At 37.6% G+C, this 15,525-nt stretch overlaps 1 protein-coding gene across 2 annotated transcripts in view; it reads left to right on the forward strand.

Annotated features, from left to right (window-relative positions):
* The window catches only part of FAM117B (family with sequence similarity 117 member B), a 138,424-nt gene that overhangs the window by 80,027 nt on the left and 42,872 nt on the right, over positions 1–15,525 (forward strand). Inside the window, exons 3-4 of one of the 2 annotated variants that reach the window (XM_045367484.3) lie at positions 10,672–10,764; positions 11,982–12,095. In XM_045367484.3, coding sequence (XP_045223419.2) covers positions 10,672–10,764; positions 11,982–12,095 — 207 coding nt within the window. Of the gene's footprint in view, positions 1–9,815; positions 10,106–10,671; positions 10,765–11,981; positions 12,096–15,525 lie in introns of those variants that run through there. The other variant, XM_074009784.1, reaches the window with a different exon arrangement.

Genomic DNA, 15,525 nt, shown 5'->3' on the forward strand with positions numbered 1-15,525 from the left:
AATACTGGCCTCATGGAATGAGTTTGAAAATATTCCCTCCCCTGTTGTTCAGAATAGTTTTAGTAGGATTGGTGTTAGTTCTTCTTTAAATGTTTGGTAGAATTCAGCACTGAAGCCATCGGGTCCTGGGATTTTCTTTGCCGAGGTGCTTTTTATTATGGTTTTGATTTTGTTACTTGTTACTAGTCTGTTCAGGTTTTGGATTTATTCATGGTTCAATATTGGTAGATTGTGTGTGTCTAGGAATTTATCCATTTATTCTAGATTTTCCAACGTATTGGCATATAGTTGCTCATGTAGCCAATAATGATCCTTTGAATTTCTGTGGTATTGGTTGTAATATCTCCTTTTCCCTCTCTGATTTTATTTATTTAGATCTCTCTTTTTCTCTTAGTCTGGCTAAAGATTTGTCAGTTTTATCTTTTCAAAATCCACCTTTTTGTTTTGTTGATCTTTTGTATTTTCTTCATGTCAAATTCATTTATTTTTGTTCTGATCTTTATTATTTCTTCTACTAATTTTGTGTTTGGTTTGCTCTTTTCTGGTTCTTTAAGATGCATTATTAGGTTGTTTATTTGAAGTTTTTCTTTTTTTTTTGATGTGGGCACTTTTAGCTATAAAATTCCCTCTTAGTACTGCTTTCACTGTATCCCATAGGTTTTGGTATGTTGTGTTTCCATTATCTTTCTTTTTTTTTTTTTTTTTGAGAAGGAGTTTCGCTCTGTTGCTCAGGCTAGAGTGCAGTGGCATGATCTCGGCTCACTGCAACCTCTGCCTCCCGGGTTCAAACAATTCTCTTGTCTCAGCCTCCCAAGTAGTTGAGATTACAGGCACACACCACCATGCCCAACTAATTTTTGTATTTTTAGTAGAGATGAGGTTTCACCATGTTGGCCAGGCTGGTCTCGAACTCCCAACTTGAGGTGATCCACCTGCCTCAGCCTCCCACAGTGCTAGGATTACAGGCTTGAGCCACCACGCCTGGCCCTCCATTATCATTTGTTGTAAGAAATTTTTAAATTTCCTTCTTAATTTCTTCATTGACCCATTGGTTATTCGGGAGCATATTGTCCAATTTTCGTGTTTTTTTTTTATAGTTTCCAAAATTCCTCATTACTCATATCTAATTTTATTCCATTGTGGTCAGTGAAGATGCTTGATATTATTTCAGATTTTTCAGAATGTGTTAAGACTTTTTTTTGGGACCTAACAGATGGTCTATCCGTGGATCCATGTGCTGAGGAAAAGAATGTGTGTATTCTACAGCTGTTGGTTGAAATATTCTGTAAATATCTATTAGGTGCATTTGGTTTATAGTATAGATTGAGTCTTATTTTTTTGTTGTTGTTGATTTTATGTATAGATGATCTGTTCAATACTGAAAGTGGGGTGGTGAAGTCTCCAGCTGTTATTGTATTGGGGTCTATCTCTATTTAGATCTAATAATATTTGCTTTATATATTTGTGTGCTCCAGTGTTGGGTGCATATATATTTACAGTTGTTATATCCTCTTGTTGAATTGAGGATATAACATCCATGTAGTGACCTTCTTTGTCTCTTCTTACAGTTTTTGTCTTGAAACTACTCCTGCTCTTTTTTGGTTTACGTTTGCATAGAACATCTTTTTCCATCCCTTTTTTTTCAGCCTATATGTTTCTTCATAGATGAAATGTATTTCTTGTAGGCAACAGATCATTGGGTTGGTTGTTTATTCATTTAGCCACTGTGTGTTTTGTTTGGAGAGTTTAGTCCATTTTTATTCAGTGTTATTATTGAAGGGTAAAGACTTACTCCTGCCATTTTGTTATTTGTTTTCTGGTTGTTTTGTGGTCTTCCTTCTTTCCTTCCTTCCTATCTTCCTTTTAGTGAAGGTGATTTTCTCTGGTGGTATGATTTATTTTCTTGCTTTTTATTTTTAGTGTATCTGCTGTATGTTTTTTGATTTGAGATTGCCACAAGGCTTGCAAAAACTCTTATAACCCATTATTTTAAGCTGATAACAACTTAACTCTGTTGCAAACAAACAAGCAAAAGGAAAACTAATAAAAACTCTACACCTTAACTTCCTTTCCCTGCTTTTAAACTTTTTGTTTCTATTTATTTTACTGTCTGTGTCTTAAAGAATTCTTTTAGTTACTATTTTTGATTGGTTCATCGTTTAGTCTTTCTACGTAAGAATGATTTACACACCACAGTTATGGTGTTATAATACTCTGTGTTTTTCTGGGTTCTTACCAGTGACTTTTGCACCTTTACGTGATTTTTTATTGCTCATTAATGTCTGTTTCTTTCTGACTGAAGTACTCTTTAGTATTTCTTGTGGGCCAAGTCTGGCATTGATGAAATCCCCCAGCTTTTGTTTGTCTGGGAAAGTCTTTATTTCTCCTTCATGTTTGAATAATATTTTTGCCAGTATTATTCTAGGGTAAAAGCTTTTTACTTTCAGCACTTTAAATATGTCATGCCACTCTCTCCTGGCCTGTAAGGTTTCTACTGAAAAGTCTGTTGCCAGATGTGCTAGAATTCCATTACATGTTATTTGTCTCTTTTCTCTTGTAGCTTTTAGGATTCTTTCTTTATCCTTGACTTTTTGGGAGTTGTGTTGAGGTAGTCTTCTTTGGGTTAAGTCTGTTTGGTGATGTATAACCTTCTTCTACTTGGATATTGATATCTCTTTAGATTTGGGAAGTTCTCTGTTATTATCCATTTCAATAAACCTTCTACCCCTATCTCTTTCTTTACCTCCCCTTTAAGGCCAATAACTCTTCAGTTTGCCCTTCTGAGGCTATTTTCTAGATCCTGTAGGCATGCTTTATTGTTTTCTTTTTCTTTTTTTTCTTTTGTCTCTTTTGACTCTGTGTTTTCAAATAAACTGCCTTCACGCTTACTATTTTTTCCCTCTGCTTGATCAGTTCTACTACTCAAAGACTCTAATACGTTCTTAAGTATGTCAGTTGCATTTTTCAACTCCAGAATTTCTGCTTCTTTTTAATTATTTCAATCTCTTTGTTAAATTTGTCTGATAGAATTCTGAATTCCCTGTGTTACCTGGAATTTCTTTGAGCTTCCTCAAAACAGCTATTTTGAATTTTCTATCTTAAAGGTCACATACCTGCTTCTCTAGCATTGGTCTCTGGTTCATTTGGTGAGGTCATGCTTTTGTGAATGGTCTTAATGCTAATGGATGTTAATCTGTGTCTGGGCATTGAAGAGTTAGGTATTTATTGTAGGTCTTTGTAGTGCAGGCTTGCTTGTACCTTCTTGGGAAAGATTTTCAGATATTTGCAAAGCCTGGGTGTTGGCTGGGTGCAGTGGCTGACACCTGTAACTCTCCAGCACTTTGGAATTTTGAGAAGGGCAGATTGCTTCAGCTCAGGAGTTTGAGACCAGCCTGGGTAACATGGCGAAACCCCATCTCTACAAAAAAAAAAAACAAGCCGGGTGTGGTGGCATATGCCTACAGTCTCAGCTACTTGGGAGGCTGAGGTGGGAGGATCACTCAAGCCCAGGAAGTTGAGGCTACAGTGAGCTGAGATGGTGCCACTACTCCGGCCTGGGTGACAGAGTGAGATCCTGTCTCAAAAAAAAACAAAACATAGGTGTCGTAATCTAAGCTGTGTCTCTGTTAGAGTGTACCCCAAGCTCAGTAATGTTGTGATATTCTTGCAGAGTTGTAGATATACTGCCTTGACAATGTTGGTTAAGATCCAGAAGAATTATCTGGATTACAAGGCAGAGACCCTTGTTCTGTTCGGTTTCTTTCTCAAGACACTCACAGAGTGTCCTCCTCTGTTCTGAGCCTCCTGGAGCTGGGGGAGGGATGACACAAGCACCCCTGTGACTACTACCAATGTGATTGCACTGGGTCAGACCTGAAGCCAGCACAGCTTTTCACCCAAGGCCTGCTGTAACCACTATCTGGCTAGTGTTTATGGTTACTCAGGGCCCTGGGGCTCTACAGTAAGTAGGTGGTGAAATCAGCGAGGTTTGTGTCCTTTCCTTCCTGGCGGTTAGTTTCCCCAGGCCCTGGCAGGTCCAGAGGTGTTGTAGGGAGTTAGGGACTAGAGTCAAAAACCTTAGAAGTCTTTCTGGCGAGCTGGCACTCAGACCACAAGATGCAGTCCTTCCCACTCTTTCCTCCCCTATCCATAGGCAGAGGAGCCTCACCTTGTAGCCACCACTGCCACATACCTACAGGTAGTACTGCCAGGCCACTGCTGCCAGTGTTCCCTTAAGGCCCAAAGGCTCTTCAGCCAGCTTGTGGTTAATGCTACCTGGCGTGGAACTCACCCTTCAGGGCAGTGGTTTCCCCTCTGGCCCAGGGCAGGTCCAGAAATGCCATGTAGAGCCAAGGCCTGGAATCGAGAACCCCAAAAGCCCGCTTGGTGCTCTATGTCACTGTGGCCAAGCTGGTACCTAAGGTGGAAGACAAAGTTCCCTTTAACTTTTTTTCCCTGTGCTTGTCTCAGGCAGGAGTATTCCCATAGCTACCATAGCTGGGAACACGCTGAGTCTCACCTGAAGCTAGCAAGTCTCAGAGTCTTATCCAAGGTCCGCACTGCCTGGCCATGACTGCTGGTTTCTCAGGGGCTCTTTGGTCTGATGGGTCCTGCTGGAACTGGTTTCTTTCCTTCAAGGCAGCAAGTTCCCTTCTGGCCTAGGGTGTGTCTAGAAATGTCCTCCAGGAGCTAAGACCTAGAAAGGGGGCCTCATGTCTCTGAGTGGTGTCCTATCCTGTTTGGCTGAGCTGGTATCCAAGATGCAAGACAAAGAATATATCTCTTTTGGAGCTGTGAACTGTGTAGCCTGGGGTTGGGTGGCACCAGCACGCCATTGGCCGCCCTGCTCATATGTCAGTAGGTCACGTGTCCCCCAAGTCCACTGGCTCTGAGCCCAGTTACATTAGGACTTGCTTAGGATTTGCAGTCTCTGTGTCCTACACTGCCTTTCCAATTTATTTGAGGCCCTAGAGTACTTCAGTCTGCAGTGATGAAGCTTTCTGGAATTCAAGTTCTGGCCATGGGGTTGGGCAATTCCCCTCTGGCTAAGGCTAGTTTAAGTACTCCCTCTATGGGTGGGTGTCAGCTGAGTTCAGCCTGTTTTGCTTTCTCCAGTGATGGCGGCACTGAGTTCAGTGCAGTCTCTCACAACCGCTGTGCTCTCCCTCTCCCAAGTGCGCACCACACAGTTCGCTGCAGTGGCAAAGGAGTGAAGGAGGGAGGGGGAATGGTGGCATTGGCTATTCAAACCTGTCTTTCCTACCCTCTTGCGATGCCTCTTTTAGTGATATGAAGTTAAAACCAGGTACTGTGTGTGCTCATCTGATTTTTGGTTCTTATGAAGGTGCTTTTTGGTGTATAGATAGTTGTTAAATTGGTGTCCTTCTTGGGGAGACAATGAGTGCAGCCTTCTATTCTGCCATCTTGCTGCCTGCATTCCAGAACCTTTTTTCATAATTTTCTTTTTAGATATTTGTTAATGTTTGGAAGCACATCTGATTTTTTTGTTGTTGATTTTGTATCCTGCAACTTGTTTATTAGTTGTAACAGTTTGTTTTGTGGAGTTTTAGGGTTTTCTATAATGACATAATGTTGTGTCCAAATGGGACAATTTTAATTCTTGTTTTTCCAATTTGGAGGCTATTTATTTAGCCTAATTGTCCTGGTTAAGACTTCTAGTACTGTGTTGACTAGAAGTGACAAGAGTGGGGCATCCTTGCCTTGTTCCTGATCCTAGAGAAAAAGCTTTCAGTTTTTCTTCGTTGAATGTGGTGTTAGCTGTGGGCTTCTCCTTTATGAAATTTATTTTATTATGTTGAGATGCTTTTCTGTTATTCCTGGTTTGTTTTTATCATGAAAGGGCATGAATTTTGTGAGTTTTTTCTGCATCTGTTGAAATGATCATATAATGCTATTCTTTATTTTGTTAATGTGGCTTATTATATCAGTTGATTTTTTTGTTTATTGAATCTTCTATGCATCGTAGGGATAAATTCCACTTTGTTGTGGTATATAATTTTTAAAAAATTTTGTTGTTGGTTGGGTTTGCTGGTATTTTATTGAGGATCTTTGCATCTGTATTTGTCAAGGAGTAATTAATACATTTTTTAACCTCATTAAAAATAATTTTGAAGATGTACTCCTATCTTGTATGTATGTGTGTGTTTGCTGCAATTTTTGAAAGTATGTTGGAGATACTATATTTTTATCCCTAAATATTTCAATATGTATCTCCTAAGAATATTTTCTATATAACCATAGTAGCATTAGGTCACCTAAAAAAATTAACAATTCCATAATATCATGTAATAACCAGTTTATGTTAAAATTTCCCCAATGTGTCTTTTTTTTTTTTTTTAATGACCCAATTCAACGTTTATACATTACACTTGGACCCAGAAGGACCCAATTCGACATTCATACGTTGCACTTGGTTTCTCTTAAGTCTTCCTTAATTTAGAACAGGTCATTCTCGCACTTGTTTTCTTAATTACATTAAGTTTTTAAATTAATTATTCTTCACTTTAGAAAGAAAATGAAGTTTTTGGTTTTGTAATTAGCAAGTAATTTGTGAGTTTTGGCACCACATAAATATCCTGTTCTTCAATAGCTTTTACCTAATAGTTTTTGCTTCCATTGATGATCCTTGTCTAAATCAGTTATTTTCTTGGAGGTTGCATGTGCCCAAGCCCACAACCACACATACAATCACAAATGAACAAGAAAAACTGATTTTTTTTGGTTACACACAAGGTATCATATTCTATACATTTTTCTGCAACCTTGTATTTCACTTAATATATTAAGGAGATTTCCTAAATAGAAGGATTCCCTCTTATCTGTAAGGGTTCCTCCCCTCTTACATAGGGAGAGGTATAAACCAACTTTTTTTTCAAACTATATTTGAGAACCTCTAATAAGGTCTGAATTTAATACTAAACTACCATTTGAAATGCAGGGATAAAAATTTAAACAATTTTTGAATTTGGAATTGTATTTATAAAGTAACTCTTCGTCATGATTTTAGCCTGAAGTTTTCATATAAATAGTAATATAAAATGTATGAAAGAGATGAGTTATCATTTATATTTGGTTAGAATTTGCAAAAAACTCTTTTCATAAAACATTCTATTTCTATGAAATTATTATGGCCATTTTTTTCATCAGAAATTATTTGCATTCTTTCATCTGTCTTTATGACCATAGAGATCACAAAATAAGTTACAACTTCTTGGCCTAATGGAATGAAAATAATAATGAACATTTACTGAGTGAATGTTTTGTTCTTGGCACTGTGCTTAAAAATTAAACCCTTTACACATACTAACTCTTTTAATTACGTTATAATTTTAGTAGGTAGATGACATTATTCCTTTTTTTTTGAGACAGGGTCTCGCTCTGACACCCAGGCTGGAGTGCAGTGGAGCAAGCACAGCTCACTGCGACCTCAACCTCCCAGGCTCAAGCAATCCTCCCACCTCAGCCTTTCAAGTAGCTAGGACAACAGTCGTGAGCCATGATGCCCAGCCAATTTTTTGCATTTTTTTTAGAGACGAGGTCTCCCTATGTTACCCAGGCTGGTCTTGAATTCCTGGGCTCAAGTGATCCTGAAGCCTTGGCGTCTCAAAGCACTGGGATTAGCCATGCATAAGCATGAGCCACTGTGCCTGGCCTTACATTATTCTTATAAATGAGGAATTTAAAAATTTATATAGGAGAAGCATCTTGCTTAAGATACTTTTTTTTTTTTTTTTTTGAGATAGAGCCTCGCACCATCGCCCGGGCTAGAGTGCAGTGTCGAGATCTCGACTCACTGCAACCTCCACCTCCTGAGTTCAAGCGATTCTCCTGTCTCAGCCTCCCAAGCAGCTGGGATTACGGGTAGCTGCCACTACGCCTGGCTAATTTTTTGTATTTTTAGTAGAAACGGGGTTTCACTATGTTGGCCAGGCTGTGTGAAACTCCTGACCTCGTGATACACCCACCTCGGCCTCCCAAAGTGCTGGGATTACAGGCATAAGCCACTGTGCCTGGCCCAAAAAATGTTATTTAACTGATTTGAAACCTAAACATGTTTGTTTAACACCAAGTGATTCTGAACCATGCATACTATGCTGCTTATTCACAATAGTAAAGACATGGAATCAACCTAAATGCCCACCAACAGTAGCCTGGATAAGGAAAATGTGGTACATATACACCATGGACTACTATGCAGCCATAAAAGTAAACAAGATCATGTCCTTTGCAGGAACATGGATGGAGCTAGAGGCCATTATCCTTAGCAAACTAACACAGGAACACAGAAAACCAACTACTGCATGTTCTCACTTATAAATGGGAGCTAAATGATGAGAACACATAGACTCATAGAGGGGAAGAGCAGATTTTGGGGCCTTCTAGAGGGTGGAGGGTGGGAGGAGGGAGAGGATCAGGGAAAATAGCTAATGAGTACTAGGCTTAGTACCTGGGTGACAAAATAATCTGTACAACAAACCCCCATGACACGAGTTTACCTGTTTACCTATGTAACAAACCAGTACATGTACCCTTGAACCTAAAAGTTAAAAAAAAAAAAAAAAGAATTCATTTGTTAAGATTTTAAATTTTATAGTATTAAGTTTATTATTTTGATTTTGGTTTTTGATTTTGATACTTTATGCTATATGGTCCTATTTACATGTTGATCTTTGTGACAGGTATTTTAACAATGGACTTAAAGAGCCTGTGGACCCTAATATGAGAAATTATAAGTACAGTAGGGGTCACCTCTGGGATTGTGACATCAGTTGGTAACCTCAAAGTGAAACTGGAGTTTAGGTGAAATAGGGCATAGAGTGGTGGGAAGTTGACCAAATTGTAGCCCCTCCTTTTGATTCAGTGTATTTAAGGATCCTTGTCAGAATGGAGTCCTTTTAGCTATAAGGAGAAGATCCAGACCTGGAACATGACTAATTAGAATCGCAGTTTCTTCATTTTCGAAAACTTTTCCTTCCCCATTTGAAACTAGACCATTTTATAATTAGTAATTGGTACGTTAATAGTGCAAAGAATATTCAAACTGCACGGTATTTTTTGATTTTTTTTTATTATTTCATGTAGTGCAAAATTCAAAAGGTACAGCAGGGTATACACTAAGGGTCTTTTTCCCCAGAGACAGCGACTGGTACCAGTTTTCTTTGTTACCATGTATTTTCTTCCAGATAAAATTTACATACACATACATTCTTTTTAACAGTCCCATATAAAGGCAGTTGCTATACACACGGTACTGAGCCTTGAGGTTTTTCACTTAACAGTATATCATGAGATTATTTCATGTCTGTATATTGTGAATTTCCTTATTCATTTTTTATAGCTGCACAGTACTCTGTTATAAAGGTATACCATAATTTATTTAGCCAGGCCTAAATAAATCTAACTTATTTACATTGTTTCAGTCTTACTTGTAATAACAGTGCTACAGGGATAATAGGCAAATCATTTTGTACATAAAGATGTGCATTTGGTATCTGTGCAGGATAAATTGTTAAATAAGGGATTGCTGTGTCAGTTTGTGCATTTATAACTTTGACAGCAGGTGCTGAACATGCCCCCATAAAGGCTGTACGCTCCCACTAACAATATAGGAAAGTTTATATTAGCAAATTGCTCAATCTTGTTGAAGCTTTAACTTTCGTTTCCCTTCTTATCAGTGAGGTTGAACATAGTTTCATGTGCTAGGAACTCATTTGTATTTTCTTTCCTAGTACACTCTTTAAATTCTAGGTTTGGTATAACTACTTAAGGTTTAACTTTTTTTTTTTTTTTTTAAGACGGAGCCTCCCTCTGTCATCCAGGCTGGAGTGCGGTGGCATGATCTCGGCTCACTGCAATCTCCACCTCCCGAGTTCAAGCGATTCTCCTGCCTCAGTCTCCTGAGTAGCTGGGATTACAGGTGCACACTACCACGCCTGGCTAATTTTTGTATTTTTAATAGAGATGAGGTTTCACCATGTTGGGCAGGCTGTTTTCGAACTCCTGACCTCGTGACCTGCCTGCCTTGGCCTCCTGAAGTGCTGGGATTACAGGCATAAGCTACCGCGCCCAGCCAGGTTTAACATTTTTGAAGCTATTCTCTGCAGATACTTATGGCAAGACTAGACATAATATAGAAGTTAATATTATGAGCTCTGGAGTCTTAGATTTATTTCTTGGGTTTGCCACTTCCTAGCTGTAACACCTTAGGCAACTTACATGTGTTAAGTCAGATAAAGCATATGAAAGCACAGTGCCTAGCACATTAAGAGCACAAGAATGTTAGCTATTATTAGTATGCCTGATGCATGCTAATAATAACTAACATTATTAGCTATTATATGTTAGTTGACTAGTAACTCTAGTTACTCTACATAGTTAACTTTGTTCCATAAATGCTTTATTTGGAGTATAATTATAATTATTTAAAAATACTAATTTTTTATTAGCAATAAAAATGAAGTGTGACAAAATATTCATTGTAATTAAATACCAGTTAAATAACTGGTGCTAGGAGAATTTTGAGTAATTTGTGTTATTTTTAATGTCTAATTTTTCTGTAATGGAAATATGTTTTATAATAGAAAAAATATGGTAAAGATTGTTGTGAAATTATTTTTGTTAAAATACACCTCTCCTGTTTTTTCATTACAGACAGAGAGTGCATGGGCTGAAGAATACTCTGAAAAGAAGAAAGGATCTCATAAGCGCTCAGCATCTTGGGGCAGTACAGATCAACTTAAGGAGGTCAGAAAAATGGTTCTAAGTTAGTGGGTGTGGAAATATGATCCTTCTGTTGGCTATTTCCTTGATATTATGGGCAGCAAGTCTTTGTAATTTTCCATTGATTTATTTTTTCTTTTTGGCTTGTGAAATAACAGGAAAACAATTATTGTGTTGATTTAATAAAGATTTGAGTAGGGAGATTTATATATCACCTGATTTGTATTTTTGTCTTTTTTTTAGGAGAGTTCATCCTTGTCTGTTAACATCAGATTTAAACATTGTAACAATACAACAAATGTGAATTTATTCTTTTTTTTTTTTTTTTGGGTGAGATGGAGTCTCCCTCTGTTGCCCAGGCTGGAATGCAGTGGTGCAACCTTGGCTCACTGCAGGCTCTGCCTTCCGGGCTCAAGCAATTCTCGTGCCTCAGCCTTCCAAGTAACTGGGACTGCAGGTATATGCCACCATGGCCAGCTAATTTTTGTATTTTCAGTAGAGACAGGGTTTCATCATATTGTCCAGGCTGGTCTCTAACTCCTGACCCCAAGCAGTCTGCCTGCCTTGGCCTCCCAAAGTGCTGGGATTACAGGCGTGAGTCACTGCACCCGGCCACATTTATTATTTTTCTATATATGGTGGTGTTTCTGAAATGGAGTATTCCCTATAACCGTGATGATTATGGCTCCATGCTATGATTACCATTTTCTGTGCTGCTAATTAGTGACATTTTCATTTCACACATAATGTAGAAATGCAAAAATTCGGTCAAAGAATAAATAAGATATTCATTGGAATTGCATTCATTAAAGATGATATCTGTGAATATATTTCATGGCTTGAGTTGATTTTTAAATACTGTGTAATTTTTGGAGCTGTTGAAAGTTAGGTGTTCAATAAAGAAATTAAATTAAAATAAAAGTTAACTTATGGTAAAGACAATGAGAATGATTGTTATTTTTTTTAATTCTTTGTGAAAACTGTAATGTACTTATTCTAAGTGCTGAAAACTTTATTTGTGTAGTGCTTGGTTGAAGGCTGAGAACAGTGTTGGAACATACACACATACATGCATGTGTTGTATATATGTATAAAATTATGAACAAAAAAATGAGACTGATATGTTTCAAAAATTCAAAGGACTTATTAAGGGTGAGTTTTACTGGTTCTTATTAAGCAAGGATGTGTTTTTATTTCGTGTGGAAAACACTCTGTTGTACTTGCTATTTTTGCTTTCTCAGATTGCAAAATTACGCCAGCAGTTGCAGAGAAGTAAACACAGCAGTCGGCATCATCGAGATAAAGAAAGACAGTCTCCATTTCATGGCAACCATGCAGCTATTAACCAGTGTCAGGTAAGAGTACCAATACCACAAAATCCAGAAAAGGAATTTGTTGTCTTTCTGGTGATTTGTTATTTCATTGGTAATTGTTTAGGACAAAAATGCTCAAAAATATATTTGAAACAGTGATTTAAATGCTGAATCACAGTCTTTATAGAAAAACAGAATGTTAAGTTGACAAAATGATATTTTCTTCTAGTGACCTAAGATATGACTTGTAGGAGACATAGCTACTTATCTATTTTGGTTTACCATGTTTGTCTTTATCAGTTCAATATATTGGAGGCAGAATGATACAGAGAATTGAGTATTGGGTATGGAACGGGCCCTGGCTGAATAATTTATCCTTTCTAAGTCTCAGTTTCCTCATGTGAAGATGGGGATAATAATACCTGTCTCAGGCGGGGAACGTCACACACTGGGGCCTGTTGTGGGCTGGGGTGATGGGGGAGGGATAGCATTAGAAGAAATAGCTAATGTAAATGACAAGTTAATGGGTGCAGCAAACCAACAGGGCACATGTGTACATATGTAACAAACCTGCATGTTGTGCACATGTACCCTAGAACTTAAAGTATAATAAAAATAAAAAGTAAAAAAAAAAAACCTGTCCCATAGAAGTCTTTTGATAGAGACAAACCTTTATCTGCTTTGATTTTTTAGTAGAGCCCATGAACTGCTCTTGATGGCTCATCCGACCAAGGAGCACTTTCCTTTAACTGAATTGAAATTGGATGAAATCTCTTGGCAAGGAGAAAGCAAGTTCATTTCAGGTCCTTCAGGATCTTTCAAGTTCCAGAATTGAAGCTTTGAGAATTTGGAAGGCTAGATTCAATTTTTCATGTTAACAGTAAGGTAGCAGCAGGGCCTGGAAGGTAGAGGGAAACTAGAAGGCTAGTTTCTGTGACTCTCAGATTGCTTTATAATACTGGAGTTGGCAAACTGTGGCCTTGGAGCCAAGAATGTCCCACCATGTGTTTCTGTAAATAAGGTTTTATTAGACAACAGTCACTCTCATTTTTTATGTGTTGTCTGTGGCTCCTTTTCATGCTATAAAAATATACATTTGACTCTATATATATTCAGGTTTTGCATTTATGGATTCAACCAACCATGGATCAAACATATTTGAGAAAAAATAGAATATGTATAAATATAAATATATTTTAAAATATAATTAAAAATAAAAATAAAAAATACAGTATAACAACTATTTGCATAGTATTTACATTGTATTAGGTATTATAAGTAATCTAGAGATTATTTAAAATATACTGGAGGATGTCCCTAAATCATATGCAGTTACCACGCCATTTTATATAAGAGACTTGAGCATCTGCGGATTTTGGTATTTGCAGGGGGTCCTGTCCTGGAACCAATCTTCTGAAATTGAGTAGTTGAAACACAGACTGTCTGATTCACAAAGCCTAAAACACTTACTGTTTGGCCATTTACAGAGAAGGCATGCCAACCCCATTTATAGTTTGGTAGTGTCTGATGTTTGTTAAATATATAGATTGTTTGCAATGGAAAGTATGAGTAAAGGTATAGAATTTTTCAAACTGATTTTGCCCCAAAATATTAATACTTGGGTCAAATTTGATTTCACAGATTTATAGGGATTTTTTTGTTTGTTTTGAGACAGGGTCTTGCTCTATCACCCAGGCTGGAGTACAGTGGGGTGATCACAGCTCACTACAGCCTCGACTTCCTGGGTTTATGCGATCCTCCCACCTCAGCCTGCTGAGTAGATGAGACTACCTGTGTGCACCACCACGCCTGGCTAATATTTTTATTTTTTTTATTTTTATTTTTGTAGAGATGGATTCTGTCTGTGTTGCCCAGGCTGGTCTCTAACTCCTGGCTTCGAGTGATTCTCCCACCTTAGCCTCTCAGAGTATTGGAATTACAGGCATGAGCCACTATTCCCAGACAAATTTATAGTTTGATTATAGTTTCCAGTAACTTGTTTCTGTATTTAAGATATTTTAATTAAAAATATGGTTATACATTAGTATTAGTGTATACTTAAAAACCTGTGCAGACTAGATTTATTTCTGGAGAAATAGAAATTTTAAATTGACGAAATAAGAAATGAAAAATTTGTAAAGACTAATAACTTTTGTTAGCACCAAATCCTACCCACTAGACCACCAGGGAAGCGCCAAGACTAATAACTTTTGAATTTGGAATATTAATTAAAAACCCAGTCTCACTCTCAAGAGGCTGAAGACCCAGATGATTTTACAGATGAATTTGCCAGCCTTCCCCTTCCTCTCATTCATTCATAAATGAATGGTATGTGTTTCTAAAAAATAAGGCCACTTTTTACTCCTAGTCCATATTTTTACTCCAAGTAGAATAGGGATTAGGATGGAATTTTATTGAATTAGGTGGCTAGTTTTAGGACTTCAGAAGTTTCTGAAGTGATTATTTTTAAAACTTGCATTAAAACTAACAGTTTTAAAGTGGTTATTCAAATTTTCATTTTTGTCTTCGTGCAAGTTGAATTTAATAAAGATTATTGGAATTTACTTGAAATTTCTATTTAATTTAAAAACATTTCCTTGCAGAGACGGTAAGGGCAAGAAAATAGAGAAACTTGAAAAATAATTTATCTAGTTTGAGTTTTGTACACTTGACACATCAAGCGTCTTAACTATTTCTCTTGTTTTATTTAGTGTTAACAGCCAACCACAAGTCAGGCACATGTGCATCATGTTAGTAATGACAGTAGAACTCATGTTTAATTGAAACTCAGGCTGGACGGGCACGGTGGATCACCTGAGGTCAGGAGTTCGAGACTAGCCTGGCCAACATGGCGAAACCACATCTCTACTAAAAATAAAAAAATTGGCCAGGCTGGCAGGTGCCTGTAACCCCAGCTACTTGGGAGGCTGAGGCAAGAGACAGACTTGAAGCCAGGAGACAGAGGTTGCAGTGAGCCGAGATCGTGCCACTGCACTCCAGCCTGGGTGACAGAGTGAGACTCCGTCTCAAAAAAAAATTTTTAAAAGAAACTCTTAGGCTGTAAACATGAAAATAATTTCTATTAAGTTATTGTTTTGGTGGATTCTCTATCTAGTGGAGAAAAGTGCCACACGATACATGCGTACTTTTGAGGCCATTCATCAGCCCATAAAATATTTATTAATCATTTTGGCCTGTGACTGTATTACTCATTAGGGGATGTGGTGATAAAGAAATATTGTCTGTCCTCACCAGTTCTCATATTAAAGAGATAGGAGTGAACAGTTAATTATAACACTGTATAATGAATGTGTTGATAGGGAGAATTCAGAGTGTAACAGAAGATGTGTAACAGGATGGAGTCATCTAGAAAGACTTCTCAGAGAAAGTGGTATCTAGCTGATTCCTGAAAGATCAGTATGAGGTGGAAAAAGTCATGTCCCCAGATAGGAGTAGTGGTAAGAGATTAGGC

The sequence above is a fragment of the Macaca fascicularis genome, chromosome 12 (genome assembly GCF_037993035.2).
Source record: "Macaca fascicularis isolate 582-1 chromosome 12, T2T-MFA8v1.1".
NCBI lineage: Eukaryota > Metazoa > Chordata > Mammalia > Primates > Cercopithecidae > Macaca > Macaca fascicularis.